The sequence below is a fragment of the Oryzias melastigma genome, linkage group LG2 (assembly GCF_002922805.2).
Source record: "Oryzias melastigma strain HK-1 linkage group LG2, ASM292280v2, whole genome shotgun sequence".
Lineage (NCBI taxonomy): Eukaryota > Metazoa > Chordata > Actinopteri > Beloniformes > Adrianichthyidae > Oryzias > Oryzias melastigma.
The window spans coordinates 2,708,592-2,733,547 of record NC_050513.1 but is presented as its reverse complement, the minus strand read 5'-3'; the positions used below and the strand labels follow the sequence as shown (position 1 = coordinate 2,733,547).

General features: G+C 39.2%; 1 protein-coding gene across 1 annotated transcript in view; it reads right to left on the bottom strand.

The window, feature by feature from the left end:
• Positions 1 to 2,555: 2,555 nt before the first annotated feature.
• Positions 2,556 to 24,956, bottom strand: part of pard3ba (par-3 family cell polarity regulator beta a) — a gene marked incomplete at its 5' end in the record, with an annotated part of 206,020 nt that continues 183,619 nt past the window's right edge. The window contains 2 exon segments of the mRNA XM_024294332.2: positions 2,556 to 3,316; positions 20,647 to 20,723. Of these exon segments, the coding sequence (XP_024150100.1) occupies positions 3,040 to 3,316; positions 20,647 to 20,723 (354 nt within the window). The 3' untranslated portion in view covers positions 2,556 to 3,039.

Below are 24,956 nucleotides of genomic sequence, written 5' to 3'. Positions count from 1 at the left end.
AATTGGGCTGTTTTGGTGTTTAGCTAATATGTCAGCTACATGCTAGCTGTTTTGGCTATTCTAAGTTATTTAGGCTAATTTAGCATTTAGCTAATATTTTAGTGGTTAAGTGGTGAACTGCCCCTTTTGTTTTTAAACGTGCTTCACTGAAGTCAAATGGGCTAACCCACTTCTGATGACAGCTACCCTCTTCCCCTTCGAGACTCTTTGTTTCTGTTGACGCAGCAGCTGCTGTGCTCTTTTCCTTAAGAATGTTGTGCTCCCAAAGCTGCTGAGCCATCTTTTTATTGTAGTTTTGCCATTTTCAGATGAATGTTAAAAGCAAAATCTTCATTCTCTCTGCTGCTATAGGTGACATTTACATGAATTCCTCAAAACACAAGTGAAATGATTCCTTCACTGGGTAATTATCTTGAGCGTAAAAGATAATTAAAGCTAATTTTACAGTTGAGATCTTCTTCTCTGACATTCAACCTCCATCTTCAAGATAAAACCAGGACGTGTCTGCTGTGCCGTCTGAATGCACCGCGGAGTTTCCCATTATTTACCACAAACAGCTTCTTGAAACTCTCAGAGCGCCAAAACGCATCTGAAGGATATGCTTGTTTTCCAAATTCACAATTTGATCGATTTTTAGTGTTTTATACCACTTTTAGTAAAAAAAAAAAAAAAGAAATGTCGTAATCAAAGTTCTAATTAATTTACTTTTTTTACATTAATTATGTACTACAAAGAATTAGGGGCACAATAAAAACAAAATAATCAATTTACAAGAATAAAGTCGTGAAATTATGAGATTAAAAGTCATAATTTTACAAAAAAAAAAAAATTATGCTTTTTTTGAAACTGTAGGCTGAAGCAAAATATTAGTTATTTTTTTGTTGTCTTTTTATTAAAAAAAAACAGACTTTTGCCCAATAAATGTATTAATTTAGTTTTATAAATTCTCGACCTATAATTTATGAGATTATAACTTGATTGTCGTAAAATATCTTTAGCTCAAAATACCATGAGTTTATTCTCGTAAAATCTTTTCTAGTATTACAACATTATTCTCCTAAAGTTACGACTTTTTGCTCATAATTATGAAACTCAATTCTTGTAAAATTACAACCTTTTTAGGTCATAAATTTACGATTGTATTTTTGTAAAATTTACGGCTTTATTCTAAAAAATAATGAGTTTTTTTCAGAATTTTACAACTTTATTTTCATACAATTATGATCTTTATCTCTTAGTTTTGCAACTTCATTCTTGTGAAATTACATTGTTTTTTTCTCATAATTTTACAACTTTATTCTTGTTAAAAACTGACTTTTTTCTTCATGATTTTAGAACTTTATTTTTGTAAAATTACAACTTTTCCAACATTTTTCTTGTAAAATTGGGATTTCTTTTTCTCAAAATTGTGACTTTATTCTCATTAAATAACTTTTTATTTCATCATAATTTTACAACTTTATTCATATAAAAAAAAACTTTATTTTCTAAATTTTAATACTGAATGATGATTGTTTCTCTAATAATTTTATATTTTTTTTCTATTTTCAAATTAAAACTCTTTAATTAAACAACTTTATCCTCTTTTTCTCTTATAATTTTACAACTTTATTCATGTAAAAATAAAATTTTAGTCTCATAATTTTTATAACTTTATTCTTGTAAGAATGAAGCTTTTTTTAAAATAATTTTCACCTTTATTGTTATTGAATAAGGATTTTTTTGGTCATAATTTTACAACTTTATTATTGTACAATTATGACTTTTTAATATGCAACTTTGTGCTCGTAAAATCATGACTTTATTTTTATAATTTTGTAGCTTTCTTCTTGTAAAAATAAATACTTTTTTCTCATAATTTTACCACTTGGTTCTTGTATAACTATCATTCTTTTTTCCTAATTTTCTTGAATGCGTTCAGTGTAAATGTTATGACGCCACAGAAACGATCTTTTTTAATAACAGCAATTTTTGCTCCTGATCCAGAACAATTTGAACAAAGAAATACTCAGATTTGCAATTTTGAGATCAACTTTCTTAGTATATCATCAGAAAATATACAACAAGAACGTATTATTATTATCAGAGGGGATCTAATTACATTTTTTAGTCAGAAAGTTGTGTAAAAATTGTTTTCTTTGGGGGAAGATCATCCATTTTTTTTTGTTTTGAAAATCCCAGCATGACGTACCGACTCCTTCCTGCCGCGTTTGTCTCGCCTTCATCTATTCTAGTCGTAATGTTTATGAGTAGACACGTGGAATAATAAGACGAGGTTCTTTGTGGGTTAAAAAAAAAAAAAAAAAGCTACCAATTACCATCGATCGGTCCGTGCCGGCTGGTTTGAAGGCTCTATTTGGGTTTTTTTCTGGCCTCGATGCTAATTAAACCTTAACAGATAAGTTAAAAGCCCTTCCACTCGCACAATTAGAGCCGTATCAAGTCCACCAATCAGAGCCACGGAGAGCAAATTTGGTATTAATGGTTCTCTAGTGCTTTTAATTGATCAAGATGAGCGTCATAATTGGCAGAAACATTTTTCCTGAAGTGACGAGGAGAAAGAACCACAACAAAACAGACGTTTTTGTTTTCAAATGTTTATTGCAAAGTATAAGTAGAAAAAACCCAAATCATGCAGTGTGTTCAAATCAAACATGGCTGACACGGTTTGCATTGAGGGACGATAAAGCTTCATTAGGCGGATCTATGCGCTGATGGAGACTCATAAGCGCAGATCCGTCTGAGGGAGGGGCGGAGCAAAGCGGCGCCGGTGGCAGGAAAGGTCACAAACATCAAAAGCTCGGATGTTTTCTTTTCTGCTTCTTCTGTTTGATCGTGCAAAATGCAAGTCAGCTCTAATTCTAATCACCTTCATTTGATACATTTGGCACCAAGTATTTGATATAGTTCTGTGCAACATTTACCCCTAAATATTACTTTATATTATAAAACCTTTAAATATTTAAACTCTTTTTCAAAAGAAAAGTCGTCTCCGCTGCTTCATCAATATCTACACACCTGGCTGTGATCTCTGTGCGTTCACACCGGCGCTATCATGGCGTTCTTCCGCCGGGGGTCGGGCTGTCTGTCCTCGTCGTAGCGGCCCGGACTGGCCTGCCGGTACCCGTCCGCCCTCCCCCGGGCGGGGTCGTTGTAGTAGCGGCCCCTCCGGCCCCCGGTGGGGGACGGCGGGACGTCCTGCCTCAGCTGTGGGCGCTGCTGCTGGGCGGGGGGGTGGTAGCGCTGCTGGGGGGCGTACGGGCCGGGGTCCCGCGCCACCGGCCTGGAGTGGGTGGGGTAGTCGTACGGATCCCTCCTAGAGAACACAAATGGACAGGGAGACTTTATTTATTTATTTTATACCTCCGGTTCAGCCCCCCCCCCCCTTGTTATTGAGTTTGTGGCCTTGGCAGGATCGGGCCGCGGGGGGAACGTGGATGGACGGATGCCAGGAGATAACAGCAAATGCCTGGGTAAGCATATATGAGGCCGTGTGTGTGTGAAGGAATGTGTGCGTGTCCCGGGGGGGGCGGTAACGAGGCGGCCAGCTGGAGGTCTCCGGTTCCCTCCCACTCGCCGCGGGTGATTAGGGGCTAAAACCCTCGGAGTAAGGGGACACGAGGAAGGAGGAGGAGGAGACGGCGGGGGGAGCCGCTCACCTTACAAATGTTTTCCATCTTATGTGCTGTTTCCACTGACAAACAAGCTGGGGGGGCAAAAGTTTGGAACTCCTGGAGGGTTCACCGATAAAATTAGAAGCGACTAAAAACAAATACGACGCTGTAATTGTTGTTTTTTTTAACCTTCCATTTTTAGTTATGGATACATTCTCATGAAGGTTTCAAGGATTTGTCAGGAAAAGAGAAACACAACTTTAGCTTTTGGTTTTGTTTTAGATCAGGGGTCGGCATTTGGGCTCGTTTTCAAAACCCAGAAGGAGCTGCATAGATTTACATTAACCTTTAAGAAATTTGGATTTACATTCATGACCTTCTTATTTTTTTATAAATATCAATTATGTCTATTTTTTGGCACGAACAAAAGCAAAAATATAAAAACAAACTAGCATTTCTCAAAATTTGATTTTTTTTTTTTTACCTTAATAGATGCCAAATTAGACACAAAAAAAAGCTAGCTCGTTGCTTAATTACTAACTAAACTCCAAAATAGCCTAAAATTCCTCAGTAAACTAAATTAGTCAAGTTACTAAAATACAAGCTAAACTCTAACTTAAGAATACCAACAGATAACAAATTAGCCAAAAATGTTAGCATGTTGCTAAAATAGAAGCTAAGCTCTAAATTAGCCTATAAAACCTCAGTAGATAACAAATTAGCCAAAAACGTTAGCTTGTTGCTAAAATATTAGCTAAATTCCAAAATAGCCTAAAATACCTCAGTAAACTAAATTAGTCAAAATTGTTAGCATGTTGCTAAAATAGAAACTAAACTCTAAATTAGCATATAAAACATTAGTAGATAAAAAGTAGCCAAAAACGTTAGCATGCTGTTAAAATATGAGCTAAACTCCAAATTAGCAAAAAAAAAAACTCAGTAGATGCCAAATTAGCCAAAAAAAGCTAGCTCGTTGCTTAATTACTAACTAAACTCCAAAATAGCCTAAAATTCCTCAGTAAACTAAATTAGTCAAGTTACTTAAATACAAGCTAAACTCTAGCTTAAGAATAACAACGGATAACAAATTAGCCAAAAATGTTAGCATGTTGCTAAAATATTAGCCATACTCCAAACTAGCATTAAAAACCTTGGTAGATGCCAGATTTGTCAAACAAACTTAGCACATTGCTTATACTAGCTAAACTCCAAAATAGACTAAAATTCCTCAGTAAACTAAAATAGATAGTGTCCGAATTCCCCCTTAATCTCTATCTAGTGCACTATGTAGTAAATTCGCCATTTTTAGTGCTGTCCCAATCTACTAATTCCAAAATCAAGTCTTTGCGGAAAACTAGCTTACATCGATGGTCACTAGATTAGCGGATATAGACCACAATGCATTGCGGTTGAACAATTTCGAACAAAAAACGTGTTTAAATGTAATATTTGAAAAAACCATCCACATTTCCACCATCAGAACACAGTGGAGTCATAAATAAACGCCGTGAAATGTTCATATTTATTCGTTTTTTCCCTCTGTGTGTTCCCTCTGGTGTTTAGTAAAATAAAAGAAAAGTAGTGAGTATCATGTCCAATTTACCTTTAAAATCCAGGGTACTATATAGTCCTGCACTATATAGTTTTTTTAGTAGTTAGGGATTAGGGGGAATTTGGACACAACCAAAGTAAAAAAAAGTTAGCATGTTACTAAAATAGTAGTTTAAAAGTTAGTAGTAGATACCAAATTAGCCCCAAAAGCTAGCACATTGCTTAAATACTAGCTAAACTCCAAAATAGCATAAAAGTCCTCCGTAAACTACATGAGTAAAAAAGTTAGTATGTTGCTAAAATATTAGATAAACTCCAAATTAGCATAAAAAACATCAGTAGATGCCAAATTAGCCGAATTTTTTTTTAGCACATTGTTTAAATTCCAGCTAAACTAAAAAATAGCTTAAAATTCCTCAGTAAACTAAGTCAAAAAAGTTAGGATGTTGCTAAATCTTAGCTAAACTCCAAATTAGCATTAACACCTTAGTGTTTAAATTAGCCAAAAAAGCTAGCACATTGCTTAAATACTAGCTGAACTCCAAAATAACCTAAAAATTCTCACTAAACTAAATTAGTCAAAAACATTAGCCTGTTGCTAGAATAAAAGCTAAACTCTAAATTAGCCCAAGAATTCCAGTAGATAACAAATTAGTCAAAAACATTAGCCTGTTGCTAGAATACTAGCTAAACTCTAAATTAGCATAAAAAACGTTGGTAGATGCCAAATTAGCCAAAAAAAAGCTAGCTTGTTCTGAAAAACGTACGGAAAGGAACAGGAGAATCACTATAATGTGAATGCCTACTTAACATTCACACCATAAAGAGAAACAGGATCACAAAAGTGTGAATGCTTTAGAAAATCACAGTCTACGACCCCCTGTGTGCTCCCCCTACAGGGTGAAACGATGTATTACAGTTGAATTCAACTGGTGAAAGTCCACGAAGTTTCACGTCATGCTCTGAGCTCCAGTATTAAAGCCCCGCCCATCTTTGATTCTGTAATGGTCAGTTGTTAGCGAGTTAGCTTTAGCGTGGTTCGTAGGTGTTTTAAAATCTTTTGGCTTTCATGACTTTCCAGTGGGCTTGGAAGTTAGGCAACAGTGGTTGAGTGCGATTGGCAGTGAAGCCAGAGAGGTATGTCCTGGTTTTCAACCAGTGCGGGGGTCCATGCCGCCTTTTAGGCTGATTAAAACACGAGCTGTGCAGCTGCACTCTGGACCTCCTCTGAAGGTTTCACGTTGCAGGCTGGAGGCCCGGTTAGAGGATCATTGTGGTGCTGGAGCTGAGTGATGAAAAGGGCTTGAAGTGGAGTAGAGCCGTCTACATTTAAGGAGAACGGACATTTTTAAATGACAAATTTGGCAGACTTGATGGGTTTGAAACTCTTGAAGGAGTTCTCTGTAGTACTTCAATAATTAAAATAATTAATAATCTACACTCTAATACTGATGAGTTTAGTCTAAACGATAGCATTAAACACAATAAAATAAAATGATCTGGAGGGCCGGATCCGGCCCCCGGCCCTTGACTTTGTCATGTGCTCTAGGGTGAAGGTTGGACAGATGTCTTCTTGGTTGGTTCTCATTTCGGGGCGACTGCAGCTGTAACTGAACATTTTCAGGTGGTATTTTCAGGGATAAATCTGCATTAATGCGAGCCGTGACGGCTTCCAGCTGATGGGATCTGCAAACAATGAACAACCGAAGAGTGTGGGACGTCTCCCTCCCACAGAAGCCCCGCGCTGTAACCGTATCCCCGCGCTGCTCCCCGGAGTCGGCCTCAGCACCTGTTGACTGGCCAATTAGAACGACTCGTTCGCCGCAGATTAGCCCGCACACATCTTGGTTTGTGTCCGAGGATCTCCGCGGTCCGGACCGCCTCGTCACTCAAACTGAGACTTTAGATAAGGAGGAGGAGTCAAATGAGAAAAACATCTGAAATGGGGGGAAAAAAAAAAGTTTCAGATGCCTTCTGGGAAAAACTCCTCCCTGCAAATCTGCGCAGAAGTGGAGAGCATGAGAGGGAGAGCGAGGAGAAGGTCAAGCTCCTCATTAATCCAGCTTAAAGGGTGAGGGCCACCAGCGGAGGGGAAGAAAGGGATGAGGTGATGCACAGAGCACCTGGGTCCTCTCTGACTCACGGCCACCCAGCCTTTCATTTGCACCTCCTGTTCCCCGCGGATTCCCATCTCCTTTATGCTCCACTTGTCTCCTCATCTCTGCTCCTCACTTGCATCTTTTTCCCGGTGAAAAGTAATCCTGAGCCGTGAGGCCGTCACATGTCGTGTGATGAATCCCCCCGTTCAAACCTACAGACTCCTCCACTTCAACGGGGGTTGAAGGAAAAAGCTTTTTGTCCCTTTTTTCCTGGAGTGGGAAAGCAAGACGGATCAACCTCTCAGAGCACATTTGAAGGAGTCACGAGGAGCAAAAGGAGGTTTCTCTGAATGGATAGTATTAGATTCCGATGGATTAAAATGAACGGTAGCACCAAAAGCTAGTCAGGAAATCTGGTCCATACATGATACAATCCAGTGTCGATGGTTGGTAACCGTATACAGGGGTGGATTAGCAACCTTAAGGTTTTGGGGTTTTTCTGGTCGTTGGAAGGTCATAGAGAGGGATGGATACTCGCACAGGGAGCGCAGCTGTGTCCTACAGTTCTTGTATGGACATCTCAAGGGACGTAGTAAGAAATTGTTGTGGATTGTGTAGTATTTGTAAGGCTAATGGAAGTGGCAGGCACTTATGACACACGGGTAACGCTGTCGTACGAAACCCTAACCCTACAGCAGGGGAGTCAAACTCAATCGCACAAGGGGCCACGATCCAAAACACACCTTAGGTCGTGAACTGAAGACGATAAACATTTATTGAACACTATGAAAACGCTAAACTACATTTTTACAACTTTAAAATCATACATTTTTAACATAGTTATGAACTAGATACATCACATTACCTGTGATAATGCTAGTTTGAATGCTGTAAGCTGAATTTAGCCAATGAAGATGCTAGTGCTGATAGCTGAAAAGGCTGAAATTGAAAACTAAAAAGGCTGAAATTAATAGCTAAAAAGACTGAAATTGATAACTAAAAAAGGCTGAAATTGATAGCTAAAAACTCTAAAATTGATAACTAAAAAGGCTGAAATTGATAGCTAAAAAAGGCAGAAATTGATAGATAAAAAGTCTGAAATTGATAGCTAAAAAGGCTGAAATTGATAGATAAAAAGTCTGAAATTGATAGCTAAAAAGACTGAAATTGATAGCTAAAAAAGGCAGAAATTGATAGCTAAAAAGGCTGAAATTGATAGATAAAAAGTCTGAAATTGATAGATAAAAAGTCTGAAATTGATAGCTAAAAACACTGAAGCTGATAGCCAGCTAAAGCATTAGCTAAATGCCAAATTAGCCAAAAAAAACAAAAGAAAAAACTTAAGTTAGCCAAAAAAGCTAGCCTGTCGCTGAAAAATGTGCAAAACTCCAAAACACCTAAAAAAAGCCTAAATTAGCCAAAACCGCTAACATGCAGCTGAAATATTAGATAAACCCCCAAAACAGCCTAAAAAGCTGAAAAAGCCAAAATTAGCCAAAACAATAAGCATGTAGCTGAAATATTTGCTAAACTCTAGAATAGCCTAAAAATTCTTAGTAAATGCCAATGTAGTCCAAAAAGTTTTAAAACTCGCAGGTAATGCTATACATGTAGTTCATAATTATGTTAAGAAGTTATGTTTTAAAGTTTTAAAAATGTAGTTTTAGAGTGTTTAATAAATGTTTATCCTGTTCGGCCCACGATCTAAGGTGTGTTTTGGATTTTGGCCCCTTGTTCGATTGACTTTGACATCCCTGCCATAGACGGTACACAATGTTCTATTAATGTCAGTGATTCGGAGCGTGGCCTAACAAAGTTTGGGGACCACTGTATTACATCACACTCTAGTCATTAGATCATGAATGTGTGTGCATGGAAGACTACAGCTAAAGTTGAACTCCCTGAACATTTCCAGCAGGATTGCATGAGCATGTTTGTGTGTTGTAGCCACAATGAGATATGTGTTTACATCTCAACTTCTACAGCTGTCTGTGCTGTTTACCGAGCTAGAGAGATGGAGAGACAAAAGAATGAAGTCTGATGACTGACAGTTTGGGCCAATCAGAACGCTGCAGAAACAGAAATCAGTTTCTTTGGACTCCCTTACAAAAATAAAAAAACAACGTTCATGTGTTTCAGTTTCTGGTAACATTTAGAATTGTTTCCTGTTGGAGACGAGCGGCGTCGGATCTGCTGATGGAGGACATGGAAGCTGACGCTCCTGTTCAGCAGGGCACATTGTGCATAATATTGGTTTTAATTTTTTAATCTTCAAGCCATTTAGAATAAGATAAAAAAACACTGTTATTTAAATGTTCTTAATTTTAGAACTCATAGTTGCTTAAATGAGTCTAAAACACACAAATTATTATCAAAATTGTCTCTTTTTTTCACTAAAATTAATTTACTTTAAAAACACATTTTCAATCTGTCTTGTTTTGATTCAGATTTTTTCAATATGGTATATTTACAAAACCTATAAAGACCTATAAACAATCAGTCAATTAAGTAAATTTACATTCTTTTTCAGCATATTTAAAAGTTTAAATAATATTTAATTATAAACTAATTTGGCATTCTTTTGAAACACCAAATAGTCCTTAAAAAAAAGATTAACAATAGATGAATTATTCTTGCTATAAAGTTTTGAAAATTAGCTAAACATTTTCCCTCCAAAAATGCTTTTGAGATTTCATGGAGGCAGCCATTTTGGAATGAGCAGGAAAAGCCCTTCTACTGCCCCTAGTGGAATGATGGCGGACTACAGGGCAGAAAACATGTTTACAATCGGTTTTTAAGGTATTTATGGATCATGCTAATAATGTTTTTTTTTTGTTTTTTTTAGGCTGTTTCAGAGTTTAGCTAACATTTCAGTTAAATGCTAGGTGTTTTTGCTAATTTAGGAAGTTTTTTGTTTGTTTTTTAGGCGGTTTTGGAGCTAAGCTAATATTTCAGCTACATGCTAACTGTTTTGGCAAATTTTGCCTTTTTTTTAAAGTTTTTTTAGGCTGTTTCAGAGTTTAGCTAACGTTTCAGCTAAATGCTAGGTGTTTTTTCGCTAATTTAGTCTTTTGTTTATTTTAGGCCATTTTGGAGCTAAGCTAATATTTCAACTACATGCTAGCTGTTTTGGCTAATTTATGTTTTTACTCATTTTTTTGGGCTATCTTGAAGTTTTTTTATGCTAACTTGACTTTTAGCCAATATTTTAGCTGGCTATCAGTTTCAGTGTTTTCAGCTATCAGCTTCAGCATTCTTAGCTATCAATCTCAGCATTTTCAGCTATCAGCACTATCATCTTTAGAAGTCAAATTCAGCTTACAGCATTCACACTAACATTATCACAGGTAATGCTACAAACGTAGTTCATAATTATGTTAAAAACTTACGTTTCTAAAGTTTTAAAAATGTAGTTTTAGAGTGTTCAATAAATATTTATCCGTTCGACCTAAGGTGTGTTTTGGATTTTGCCGCCTTGTGGTGCTGAGCTTGACACCCCTGATGTAGTGATCTCCTCCACCCTGTCACTCTGTTACATAAGTTATCTGCTCTATTGTAGTTTTGGTGTTTTCAAGCGATGGAGGTCAGATATAAAGAAAACGAGGCCTAATTTTGCACTGAGGAGTTCCTCTGGTTGAGGCTAAGGGCCGGCCTCCGTGGTTTCCCCTGCAGCGCCATGTCATCACTTTAGACCGTTAAACCGTTGCAGCTGTATTTACAGAGCGAATGTTCCAAACCGGAGATGGTGGCCGTGCTGCTGCACACTCCCTGAAAGCGTGCTGCTGTGCACGGGAGCGAGCACGTGCGTGGGCGTGTTTGGCAGCGAGGCGCAGCAGCTGTTTTTTGCTGAAACATTAATATATTCTGCAGGGCGAGCACGTAATTGGCAGATGCGTTCGCATATGTATCGTGTGCGTCCGCCATCTATGCAATTAATGGATTCAATGAGCAAATGTCGTTTAATTGACATTAGTGTCTGTTATCTGTCTGACCGCTGGAAATGCCTCCTATTCATCTGTCCATTAACATGAGGAGCGCGGGGCGACGAGCTGCAGACGATCGGACTCATTTTGGCTTAGCATTCTGCTGGGTTTGGGTCGTCGCCATCCCGGCCTCGACTTTGACGAACAGGTGAACACTGAGGTCTGAGCGGCGACATATGCTGCTCCAAAACCCGCGTGCTCAGCAATAACGGCGCAACTTCTCCAACGCCGCTCTCAAACAATCCCCTCCGAGCCGCGTCTTCCATATTTGTTATTTTCTTCAATGCGTTTTTAGAGCTTTTCCATCTGAGGATGCGGCAGATAATTGCTTTCACTGATGGCCCGTGCATTGATTTCCACTACAGAGTCATGTCTGTTTTAAACGCAGGCCCGCCTGAGGGACCGGAGAACATTCAATATCGGGTTCACTTTTGGTCCCCGGCGCACGGAGATTTCTTCATATTGCCTCGTTTAATTACATTAGGCGCCTCAGGTGATGACTTTCTGCCATTCTATGTTTAAAAAACAGCATTCTTATCAGGATGACGATGAAATAATGATATTAATAAAGATTTTTTTACCAAAGAAGACAGTTTTTGCCCCTCAGGTGATGAGAAGAAAGAACGATTCACGTAAAATATCCGATTGATGCTCATTATTTAATGTGGTTTATGAGTCGGGAGAGTGAGAAATGTAAATGTCACCCGCTTTAATCATAATTCGTCTTGTTTTCCAGCTGTTTTGTGTCTTGTGAGGACTGGAGGGGGCGGGATGGTGAAAGTGGGGGCCCTAATGAGCAATTGGGGGTGTGTGGGGTAACTAATTTTTCCTTCCGTTTCCCAGGGGCAGGTGCAGAACAGCCGCCGCGCACACATCCCTCACTGTCAGCAGCACACACTCCGGCTGTCACAAACGGACATTTTTCTTTCACGGCGAGTGTGTAATCAGAAACTCCACGCACACACCGGCGTGGCGAGCTCTCCGGGTGTGAGATTCGCTCCATCACGCGCTCTCGGGGGGGCCGGGGGGTGGATGATGTTCTCCGAGTGCGAGTCAGATGTACTCGATGGCGAATCATCACAGCTTTCCGCTCCACTCGGCCCCCGCCGTTCACATCGCACCTTGCTCTGGTGCCGCATTTAGACCTCAGAGGGACGCAACAGTCTCATCTGTCTCTAAACTTAGCCGGGATTTTTATTTTTACGATTCCATCTGCAGTCGACTTCTTTATTTACACCAACACGTAAAGACCACAAATATAGCTTCTTCTGTTTGGTTTTTCCAACTAAAATAACTAGAATAATTCAGCTTCCTGGTAAAATCCTTGGTAATTATTTCAAAATAAGAGTTTTCAAAAGTTTAAAAAGTTGCCAAATTATCCAAACAAATGGTCACAGGTAAAAGTAATCCGGTTGAGAGCACCATCGTCCTTGAAATTCTATATTAACTTTAAAGTTTGTCAAGTAGTTTTTAAAAAATATATTCAAAACTTGAAGTAAAAGACCACAAATGTAATTAAATAAGAGAAAATGTTATTTTAACCCTCTAAAACTACATTTTTAAACTGTAAGTTTTTGGTATGATTATGAACTACATTTATAGCAATACCTGCAATAATGCTAGTGTGAATGGTGTAAGCTGATTTTGGCCGCTAAAGAGGCTAAAATAGCCAGCTAAAATATTAGCTAAAAGACAGATTAGCCTAAAAAATAATAATACAAAAATCAAACTTTGGTTAGCCAAAACAGCTAGCATGTAGCTGAAAAAAGCTAAACTTTAAAATAACCTAAAAAATTGAAACAAAGCCCAAATTATCCAGAAGAGCTAGCTTGTTGCTGAAATAATAGCTAAACTTTAAGATAGCCTAAAAAGAGCAAAAGATGCCAAAATTAGCCAAAACAACTACCATGTAGCTGAAATATTAGCTTAACTCCAAAATAGCCCAAAAACTTAAAAAGAAAAGCCTAAATTAGCTAAAACAGCTAGCATGTAGCAGAAATATTAACTAAACTTCAAAACAGTCTAAAAAACTAAGAATGGTAAAATAGTAAATGGCGTATACTTGTATCTCTTTCTACCCTCCTTCGAGGGTCCAAAGCGCTTCACAGACTCGTTCACACGCTGGTGGGGGCTATGCTGCCAAACACTGGCAAGGCAATGTGATAGCAATGAAATCTACCGCTGCGCCACAGCCGCCCCAAGAAAAAAAGCCTAAATTAGCCAAACAGCTAGCATGTAGCTGAAATATTAGCTAAACTCCAAAATAACTAATACTGGTAGTACGAAGTACTTCGATACCAGTATTACCATATAAATCGGTACTGATATTACGTATATGTTGCTAATGGTATTACAGAATACATTGGACCGATAGTACTGTATATGTTGGTACTGGTAGTACCAAACACTTCGATATTAGTATTACCATATAAGTTGGTACTGATACTACATATATGTTGTTAATGGTATTAGCGAATACATTGGATCGATAGTACTGTTTACGTTGGTACTGGTAGTACCATATCAGTCTGTAATAGTAATACCAAATACTTCGATACCAGTATTACCATATAAGTCGGTTCTGATATTACGTATATGTTGATAATGGTTTTACCGAATACGTCGGACCGACAGTACTGTTGGTACTGGCAGTACCGGTACCGGTAGTATCGTATATAACAGAGCTGGTGGTACCACATACTTCGATACTGGCATTACTATATAAGTTGGTACCAAATTGGCAGAGTTTTGGTACCCATCCCCCTTCAGCAGGATCATGCTGGGAGAAATGAGAATGGATGCAAGAGGCGTCACACCGACAACCTCAGAGCTCAGTCTCAGGTGTTGCTTCTGGGGAAAAGTGGTGAATTCAGAGCGATTGTGGACTTTTACCTGACAACCCCACCCCCCAGCTCCCAGGCTGCACCACAGCCTCACAAAAAAAATAAAAAAGCTTGTGTTTTATTTATAACACACTGATTTCATTTTGTGGACCGGAGAGACGGATGACAAAGCCGATCCACGAGAGAGACGTAAACAGAAGTGACAGAGAGATGCAGGAGGAAGGATTGATGGGAAAGGCGAGAGGCGGAGACAGAGGGGTTATTGTAAACAGGTAGAGCCGCCGGAGCCTCAGCTGTGCATGTGACAGAGCTGGTTAAAGCTCTTTCATTTCCAACTGCTGATTCCATTACATTCCTCCGTGTCTGAGCACAAACACTGTTAGCTGAGCGCACGCCGCTGCCTCCGCACGCCCGCCCAGACCCACAAAAAAGCAAGGGGCGCCTTTTGCAGGACGCCGCACATCCTCTGGGGGGTTGGCCGCTGGAGCCATAGAGGTCAAAGCAACTTCTGAACTCATCATCTGGACCCCCCTACAACACATGTGTCAAAGTTAAGGACTATTTTCCATTTACTAAGGCTGTTTTGGAGTATAGCTAATATTTCAACTGCATGCTAGCTATTTTTGCTAATGTGCTTATGTTTTTGAAGCTGTTTTGGGCTTGATCCGAATTCTTCCCTTCCCCCCTCCCTTAGCCCTTCCCCGTGGTTTATAAAACTGTCTTAATATTTCGGACGTGACTTTAGCTCGATGATGTCATCAATATCTCCGGACAGCTAGCTTTAGCGCGGAGCTTTCAGCGCTTGAATATACATAACAGCGGGTTTATAACTTCCATTTAAATGTAAACATCTGTTCTTCCGACCACACCCACATGAAGAACAGGGCGCGACGTGGTTTACTCTCGTGATAGTGGACTTTGGACCGCTCTGTTTGGAGTGTGAAACTTAAAATAATAATAATCCGGACACGACTTCGACTTCAAATAAAGCGGAAGGGAGAAAGAAGGGGACAATTCGGATTGGAGTTTAGGAGTTTAGCTAATATTCCAGCTACATGCTAGCTGTTTTGGCTAATTTAGACTTTTTTTTAAGACTGCTTTGGAGTTTATCTAATATTCCAGCTACATCTTAGCTTTTTTCATAATTTAGGCTTTATATGTTTTTTAGGCTGTTTTGGAAATTAGCTAATATTTAAGCTACATCCTTGCAATTTTGGCTAATTTAGACTTTTTTTTTTTTTTTTTACTTTTTAGGCTGTTTTGTAGTTTAGCTAATATTTTAGCTGCATGCTAGCTATTTTGGCTAATTTATGCTTTTTTTAAAGAGTTGTAGGCTGTTTTGGAGATTTACAAACATTTCAGGTACATGTTAGCTATCTTGGCTAATTTAGGCTTTATATGTTTTTAGGCTGTTTTGGAAATTAGCTAATATTTCAGCTACATGTTAGCTATTTTGGCTAATTTATGCTTTTTTTTTACTGTTTAGGCTGTTTTGTAGTTTAGCTAATATTTTAGCTGCATGCTAGCTATTTTGGCTAATTTATGCTTTTTTTAAAGAGTTGTAGGCTGTTTTGGAGATTTACAAACATTTCAGGTACATGTTAGCTATCTTGGCTAATTTAGGCTTTATATGTTTTTAGGCTGTTTTGGAAATTAGCTAATATTTCAGCTACATGTTAGCTATTTTGGCTAATTTATGCTTTTTTTTTACTGTTTAGGCTGTTTTGTAGTTTAGCTAATATTTTAGCTGCATGCTAGCTATTTTGGCTAATTTAGGCTTTTTCTTAATATTTTTAGTCTGTTTTGGAGATTTACAAATCTTTCAGCAACGTGCGAGCTGTTTTGGCTAATTTAGGCTTTTATTAAGCTTTTTGGACTGTTTTGGAGTTACGCTAACATTTTAGCTACATGTTAGCTATTTTGGCTAATTTAGGATTTTTTTCTTTTTTTTAGGCTAATTTGGAGTTTAGCTAATATTTCAGCTGGCTATCAGCTTCACTGTTTTCAGCTATCAGCTTCAGTGTTTTTAGCTATTAATTTTAGCATCTTCAGCAGCCAAATTCAGCATTCACACTAGCACTTTTACAGGTAATGCTATATATCTAGTGCATAATTACGTTAAAAAATGAAGTTTTTAAAGTTTTAAAAAATGTAGTTTCAAAGTGTTCAGTAAATGTTTATCCTGTTCTGCCCGCAACTTAAGGTGTGTTTTGGATTTTGGCCTCTCTTGGGATTGAGTTTGACACTTCTGCCCCACAAGCTGCTCCACTGCTGAAAAATGCAGCCGCTCCCAGAAACAATAACTTTAACCGAGTTTACGGCGGCGGCGGTGGCAGGTGGGAAGGCGCTCGATCACATATGAAGCAGGACTGGGCTTTAATAAAAACGGAGCGGGAGGAGCAACAATATCCTCTGCTGACCCTTCACGAATTCATTGGGAGGCCAAACAGCATTACGGAGCTGAAACCGCACAAACTCTGGGAGGTCGAGCTCATTTCCAACAGAATCCGCCTCGATAAATATTTATTTAAATCAGAGAGAGAGCGCGGCCGAGCCTTTTAAAACACAAGCTCTCATTAAGACTGGGGAGAAGATTTCCCTCCGCTGGGTGGAGAAGGCTCAAATCTGGAAACAATGTCAGCTGAGAGTCCTTCAGGGACACTTCTCCACAAACTAGTGGGTACTTGACATGCTGCGGTTAACCCCGAAGATGCCCCCTGTTTTTAAAGGAGAGGCGAAGAGGACTACCAAAACCAGGAAGACTGTCAGAGCAGCTAATAAAACTCACGATACTGGCAAAAAAACAGATACATCTGCTTGATTTATGCATTTTATAGACTTTTTTATAACATATTTTAATACTTTTTTCCATCTGTAACTGTCTGCTTTTAAATTGAGTTAAATGAGGGAGTCTTGTAGAAGTGGGAGGGGCCTAAAACAAGACCTGTTACCTTTTTTCCAGGTAAATCTATCACAAAAACACAAAAAAAACTGTTTTTAATGTTGAATTTCAGGACATAAATGCAGCTTTTCATGGATTTGTGGTGGAGATAAAGAAACGAGGAGAGGTTCTGATGTGGATCAGTTCACGGCAGGTTTTGGGTTTCTGACCCGTTTACTTTGTTCTGCTGGGATCTTTTAAAAGTTCTTCTTCAGAGGCCATCAGATGCATATTAATCAGTCAATTATCAGCCCCGGATGTAACGTTGCTATGCCAACCTGCCCCCCTAATTCAATCACCTTCAGAGAGGGGTCAGGGGGAGCTCTGATTGGATAACCGGAGGCTGGGTCGCTGAAACTCTGACCTCCTGCTTTGAATTGGTAATAATGTTAATATTTTCCATATGGTCTGGTGCGCGTGCACGTGTTTGCGCGTGGCAGAGCCGTAGCCCAGGATTTTATGTTTGTCCAAACCAGGAAAATGCTTTAGTTAGGATTATCGGAGTGTATCCTGGATTCATATTTCAATAGTTTTTGTAATAAAACACTAAACATTTCAACTGAATTCCTCTAAATTCGTTGCCATTTCTCTCCATCTGTGAGGATCTCCATCTCCTGCTCCACTCCCACCCCTCCAGCTGCAGCCCCAGCCGGCTCCACAGAAAGCCAGGCCAAATGTATGCTAATGAGAGCCAGGCCAATGGTGGAGCCACACTCATTTTGAGAGGAAATGGCTTTCAATAATGGCGGCCCCCAGGGGGATTTTGCACAAAGTTCAGCTCCACTTTGAGAAATGCATTCATTTCTCCTCCCTGTCTGCTTTTTCCTTCGTCTTTTTTTCCTCTCAGATATTCCTGGAACATCGGAGTTTGTCTTTTCTCCTGTTGGCCGCAGTAAATCTGCAGAAACATCTGAAGGAGGAACTCTCGCAGCTGCTTGTGCGAACGTCGCCGGAAGCATTTTAACCGTACGGCGGCGAGTCCTCTGGGGGCTGCGCCTAAAAATACTTCAAAGGATGCAAACGCTAAAAGTTAGTGAAGTAATGAGCAAAACCTGAGCTGCCATCTGCATTTCTAATTATGGAATTATTCTAATTGTGTGAATGTTTAGTGAGGACTCACACGATAGTGATTCTCTTGCTAATTTTCGTACATTTTGCAGTACATAAAAACTCAATCACACTTTCAGCAATTTCAACAATCTAAGTATCAAAACATTCAGCTCGTACAGAACATTACTGCTTGTATTTTTGGTATGTATTTATAGTTTTTTAAATATTGAGCAAAATATGCCCTATAGGAAGTGAATGAGAAAGTCTTCAAATTAAAATTTAAAGTAGATCAGCAACAAGCCTATACATATATTCATGGACAATTGTTTCATCTTTTAGAGTAATTTTCAAAAGCTAAGCTTTAGCTAATATTTTAGCAACATGCTAACGTTTTTGACTAATTTGTTATCAACTGATGTTTATTTTTAAGCTAATTTAGAGTTTAGCTTCTATCTTGGCAACATGCTAACATTTTGGCTAATTTGTTGTCTACAGAGGTTTTTAGTGCTAATTTGAAGTTTGCCTAATATTTTAGCAACATGCTAATGTTTTTGGATACTTAGTTACTCTACTGAGAGATAGGGTAATTTAGATTTTAGCCTCTATTTTCTCTATTTTAGCAACATGCTAACATTTTTGGCTATTTTTTTTATCTACCGAGGTTTTTCAGGCGGCTTTAGAGTTTAGCTTCTATTTAGCAACATGCTAACGTTTTTGACTAATTTGGTTTATTGAGGAATTTTAGGCTATTAAGGAATTTAACTAGAATTTAAGCAACAAGCTAGCTTTTTTGGCTAATTTGCAGACTTCCTGTTTTTTATGGTGATTTGGAGTTTAGCTCATATTTTAGGGACATTCTAATGTTTTTGGATACTTAGTTCATCTACTGAGGTTTTATAGGGTAATTTAGATTTTAGCCTCTATTTTAGCAACATGCTAACATTTTTCGAACAATTTAGTGCATTAAGGAATTTTAGGCTATATTGGAGTTTAGCTTCTATTTTAGCAACATGCTAATGTTGTTGACTAATTCAGTTTATTGAGGAATTTTAGACCATTTTGGAGTTTAGCTAATATTTAAGCAATGTGCTAGCTTTTTTGGCTATTTTGTTATCTACTGAGGTTTTTAATGCTAATTTAGAGTTTAGTTAATATTTTAGCAACATGCTAACGTTTTTGGTTAATTTGTTATCTACTGAAGTTTTTAGGCTAAATTTAGAGATTAGGTTCTATTTTAGCAACATGCTAACATTTTTGACTAATCTGGTTAATTGAGAAATTTTCGGCTATTAAGGAGTTTAGCTAGCATTTAAGCAACGTGGTAGCTTTTTTTTGGGCTGATTTGTTTTCCAATGAGGTTTTTTATGCTGATTTGGAGTTTAGCTTTTATTTTGGCAACAGGCTAGCGTTTTAGAGTAATGTAGTTTATTGAGGAATTTTAGACTATTTTGGAGTTTAGCTAGTACTTAAGCAATGTGCTAGCTTTTTTGGCTATTTTGTTATTTACTGAGGTTTTTAATGCTAATTTAGAGTTTAGTTAATATTTTAGCAACATGCTAACGTTTTTGGCTAATTTGTTATCCACTGAGGTTTTTGGGCTAATTTACAGATTAGCTTCTGTTTTAACAACAGTGTAACATTTTCGACTAATTTAGTTTTCCGGGGAATTTTCAGCTTTTTTGGAGTTCAACTAGTATTTAAGCTATGAGCATTTTATTGGCTAATTTGACATCTGCTGAGGTTTTTTCTCATAGCTCATATTTAAGCAACACACCAAATATTTTGCAAAATTGGTATATAGTTGGGATTTTTAAGCTACTTTATTACAAAATTGTCTTCTGCACTCTTTAATAGTTCTTTAACAAAATTTCCAGTCTTTTAGAAGATTTAACATTTTGCAAATAGTTTTTGCATTTTCAGTAATTCCCTGCAGCAGTTAAAGTAAACTGTGTCACCATTTCCAGCATAAAGCTTCAGCTTCTTTAGCAACTACTTTCAGCATAAAGCATTCACACTAGCATTATTGCAGGTAATTCAACTTTTCTAGTTTCTGTAGGTTAAGTTCAGAAAGTTTCTAAGATCTGAGAGGGAGTTTGCAAACATGAATGTAAAGCCCCTCCCACTCTCTCCCCGTTTTACCGGTATTACTCGCCCCCACCTTCCACGGCGAGGGCTGATGTCTGCACTCTCTGTCATATCAAGAGGGGCAATAACCCGTGAAATGACTGCTCTCTCTTTCTACCCCTCCCTCCCTGCACACTCACCCCCACGGCGCCCCACTTCGCCGTCGGGCCGTGAAGACGCCCCGCATCCCCAGTGCGTAAAAGTCCGTAAATATTTCACAAGGGGTTAAACAAACGCGGGGGGTGCTGACACACTAACACAGCGTCCTCCGTGCACGAGATCCTGGCGTGCACGGCGGATCAGGCCTATTCCTGGGATGAGCAGACACTCCCAAGGCAAACACTCCAGATTTAATTATAAGCTCCAAAGAGGATTAGTCAGCACTGCTCGTGTGTCTGTGTGTGCGACATAAAGGGAGGGAACGGCGAGGAGCCTCCTCACCTGGGCGGAGCCTGGTAGCGCTGGTCGACCTCTTCGTAGTGGCGCTCCGGTCGGGACTCGGCTCCTCTGGGTGCGACCTGTGACACAAAGAAAAACAAACCCGTGATGGAGCTGCGTGCAGATTTCAGACTTCCTCAAGGCGCCACATGTCCCGAGGTCGCATGTTCGACATTTCTCCGCATGAACGGAAAATCAGCCCGGGCGCCACTTCTGTGCACGCGTGTTTTCTGAGGCTTCAGGAGGAACGGCATGAAAGCCGTGGCAAAACTGTACCACATGTGTCAGCGTAAACACAAGCGGTGGACGAGAAAGAGTTCATGTGTTTGTCATCCCGCAGCAGGAAGCTGCTGATTAAAGCTGTGCATGCGCTCGGCTCCATAAGGCCGGCTTAAGCGCGGAGTCATGACTGATGACCACTTATCCTCCTCTGCTGCTTTGCACTTTAGGACATGAGAAAGTCGGGATGAGTCGTTCCGGGTCTCGTGGGGTTCCAGATCCTCACAACCTGCCGTTTGCTTCTGCTTTAAATAGATGGAGCACCTGCTGCTGTACTACAGCTTCCATCATCCTTCTCACCTCCTCGTTCTTCAGAGGAGATCACACCTTTAACTAGAAACGCTGTTTCCAACCCAAAGATCAGCTTCAGTTTTCCTTTTCTTCTCAAAAGCTTTCAACGTTTTCCTGAAGATAAATCAAGAAAATGAGGCTCAAGATTTGTATTTTGGAGGATTTCTTTGTTCCAATCTTTGCCAATCAAGAGCAGATGAAAAAATGCTGTTTGAAGCTAGAGCGTAAACAAAGGGGTGATGGGAAACGAGTTTAGGCTTACTCTTTGCCCCAGCTCAAAAGGGAATTTCTGATAAACTGTTCTGGAAAAAAACACCACTTTTTCAAAATCTTGGCTAAAACCTTCATAATCTGATGAAAAGACCACAAATAACGTGTTTACAACAGATCAAAAGATAAATAGAACGTGTCTTAAAGGATGTGGAACATAAATAATCTGTCCATTAATCAGGCACGTAGCAGAAAAAAGGTACTTAGAGCACATTATAACACCTTTAAAAGGGCCGGGTATCGCCAATTATTTCCAGAATTGATTTGATTCACGATTTTTCTTTTCAATTCTTTCGATTCTCTCAATTAAATTTTGAATTCACACAGTTTACATGTTTAGACACATTTATATATGATACATACATATATACATATATATGATACATACATATATATGTATATATCATATATATATATGATACATACATATATATATATATATGTATGTATCATATATATGTATATATGTATGTATCATATATATATATATATATATATATGTATGTATCATACATACATATACATATATATGTATGTTTTCAAAACTTTTAATTGATTTGTCATAAAAATTACTGTGTTTTCCTTTGGTTGATGGTTGTAAAAACTATCAGTTTGTGGTGTTAAACAGGTTCTACTGCAGTAATAAAACTTATGTTCATCTATTTATCAAACTGATTACAATCTGTTAGTTATAAAAACTAGTGAGAAGTATATTTTGTGGTTTCCCCAACTTTATTCATAAAAATCAAACAAATCTGATAGTTCCTCCTGCACTTTTCCCCTCTGGATCTTCGTTCTTTGGTCAAAAGTCACTTTAAATATGAAGTGAAAGAGCTTCACACAAAGGGCGTCAAACAATCGGCCCCCTGCGGGCGTAGAGGGGTGCAGATGCCAGGAGGCGCCTCCATTATCTGTCGTCTGGGCTTTAAACCAGTCTGCACAAATGTGGCGTAACGTGTAGCGACCGGCACGCACAAAAACGTCCATATGTGCGATAACCGACGAGCACATGCGGGAAAACCGCGGCGCCGCTCAAGTCCGTAAAGTCAGACATTAGCACATATCATTAGCATGTTTTTAGCTCTAATGACCGTGTGTGGGAGCGGGCGCCGCTCGCTGAAGTGTGGCTGCGGCATGTTTATGCTAACGTGGGGGGGGCAGGTTTGTGAGGAGTTTAATATGATGTCAGGAGGTGAGCGCTCCATCTTCGCAGCAGATAGAGGCAATTATGCAAAGAGATGCATAAAGGGGGCATTAGGAAAAGACGGAAAGAAAGAGAGCGTGGACCCAGGTGGGAGACCCTCTGTGTGGGTTTAAGCGGCGGCGTGTTCATCAATCTTCCGGGTATGATGTTCAAGACAATGATGGGGAGAGGAGGAAATGTACATTTAGAGAAAATGATTGAAACTCTTTGTCCATTGATTAAATTAACAAAACAGCCCGCGGCCAGAGGTCTGGCCTTTATTAACTCACACGCACATTAAGGACGTCTGTCACCGGGATGCTGCTCAGGCAAAAAGCTCATTTCGTCCCGCCTTGAAACGCCGACAAACAAGCTAACAAAAGCAGGACTCGGCCTCACCATGGCAACTGGAAATCCATCCGAGTGAAGCCCTCGAACCCTGAGAGGAGGCCGAGCGCTGGCGTGTCCCGCTCCTGAACCGAGCGATCTAAAAAGTGAGGCTGCTTCAGAAAGGTTAATGTCTTCTGCAGAGTCTGAGCCGATGGAACTCAGCGGAAAACCACGATAAGAGCGGGAATTTCCTGTTTCTAGAGAAGGTATGTGAGAGCCTCATCATGGCCTCAAAGTGTGTCTCTGCAGTCTGAAGGGGTGAAGCGTCACTTTTTCCTCTTTATTTTTCTGTTTCCTCAAGTTCAGCTGCACAGCTGTCGCATTCATCCCAAACCATTTCCGAGGCTCAGGAAATGGTTTTCTCTTTTAGCGGTGTACGCAAACGCTCCGTCTTCCTCCGACTTTTACTCCTCCGTCTCCCTTCAAATGGCATAATTAGTCTCCTGCTCTGCTATCCATCCTCCTCCTCCTCCTCCCATCCGTCTTGGATGCTAATTAAGCGCGCGTCTCAGCGTGGAGCCTCTGCTGGCACCCCCATGCCCACCTCCTGTTGGCAACCTCGCCCCTCCGTGCCCTGCATCCAACTGGCACCACGAGACACAAGCAATCTGATATCCATCAACCCCAAAAAAACACAGAAAAAGAGTCACTATGATGAAAGTTTGAACCCCCACGGGAGGAAATAAAACCAATAAGAATGGAGAAAAAGACTTGGCACAGATGGAGGAACTGACAGAGAAGTGGTAAATATTTGGCGTGCGCGCAGAGGAATGCAAAACAACAAAGGAACTTATGATCCGCTGTGGCTCCGAGCCCTGCTGCCGGAGAGAGGCCGCGCACGCCATCGAGGACGCCGTCAAAGACGAAGATGTCAGATTTAAAAAATGTTCTCGTTTAAACCTTTGTTTTAACTGAACATTAACAAAAAAAAAGAATAAAAAATGGTCATGTGACCATCATTTCTGCAATATGGGCCGGACAAACGTATTTAAGTTACCGTAAAAAAAGGTGGAAAAGTGAAAACCCCATTTACTAATAATACAGTTTTGATGCTTCGATCCACCATATTAAAAAAAATATATCTTTAAAAAATATTTTTACATCAGTTATAATAATAAAGGTCTAAAAAATAAAAGCATTCCCTTCATTTTTAACCATCTTTGAACAGATCCAATACTATTTTTATTTTTTATTTTGAAAAAACCTTTATTGTTTTTCCGTTTAGTCAACTACATCAAAAAGGAAATCCCTATTTTGTTCATATTTTGGGTTAATTCTACAGGCAGGACAGAAAACTTCACTATAATTACCAAACTATGCTTTCATAGTTTTAACATAAACATTCAAAATGTTTCTGGAAAAAATATTTCCACTAAAATTAGTAAAAAACTAAGCTCCCGAGTCTTTGTTGTCCGCGTTACAGTTTACAGTTTACACTCAAATGGATCGACTTGGTGTCCCATTTGTCTTCTTCATGCTGGTAATACTGCCAAAGCATAGACTTTTCATAGTTTGTGTCTAAGGAAACAAAATTCAAATGAGGATTTTAAAAATACACTGTGTCCATTGAAAGACAACACACAAGGCAACAAAACCTAAAGCCTTAGCCCAACTGCCCTTATGGGTGGATCCAGGTTATCTGCAGGTGTAAATAAGGGATTTTGGACACAGGATTAAAAGGCAAACCTTCAATGAATGGTTTACTTTTGAACTTTTGTCATATAGAAGAACTTCTTAAGCTTTTAAGTGTATTATAATGTTTATTCCACAACATAAACAACCCAAACTGCTATTTTGATCCATTCAAGCATTTCTGAGTAACCTGTGCTCTCATTAGGAGCCCCTCCCAACTCAAAAAACTAGCGGTTCCTCGCGCGCTGATGTCACAAAGTGAGAAAAA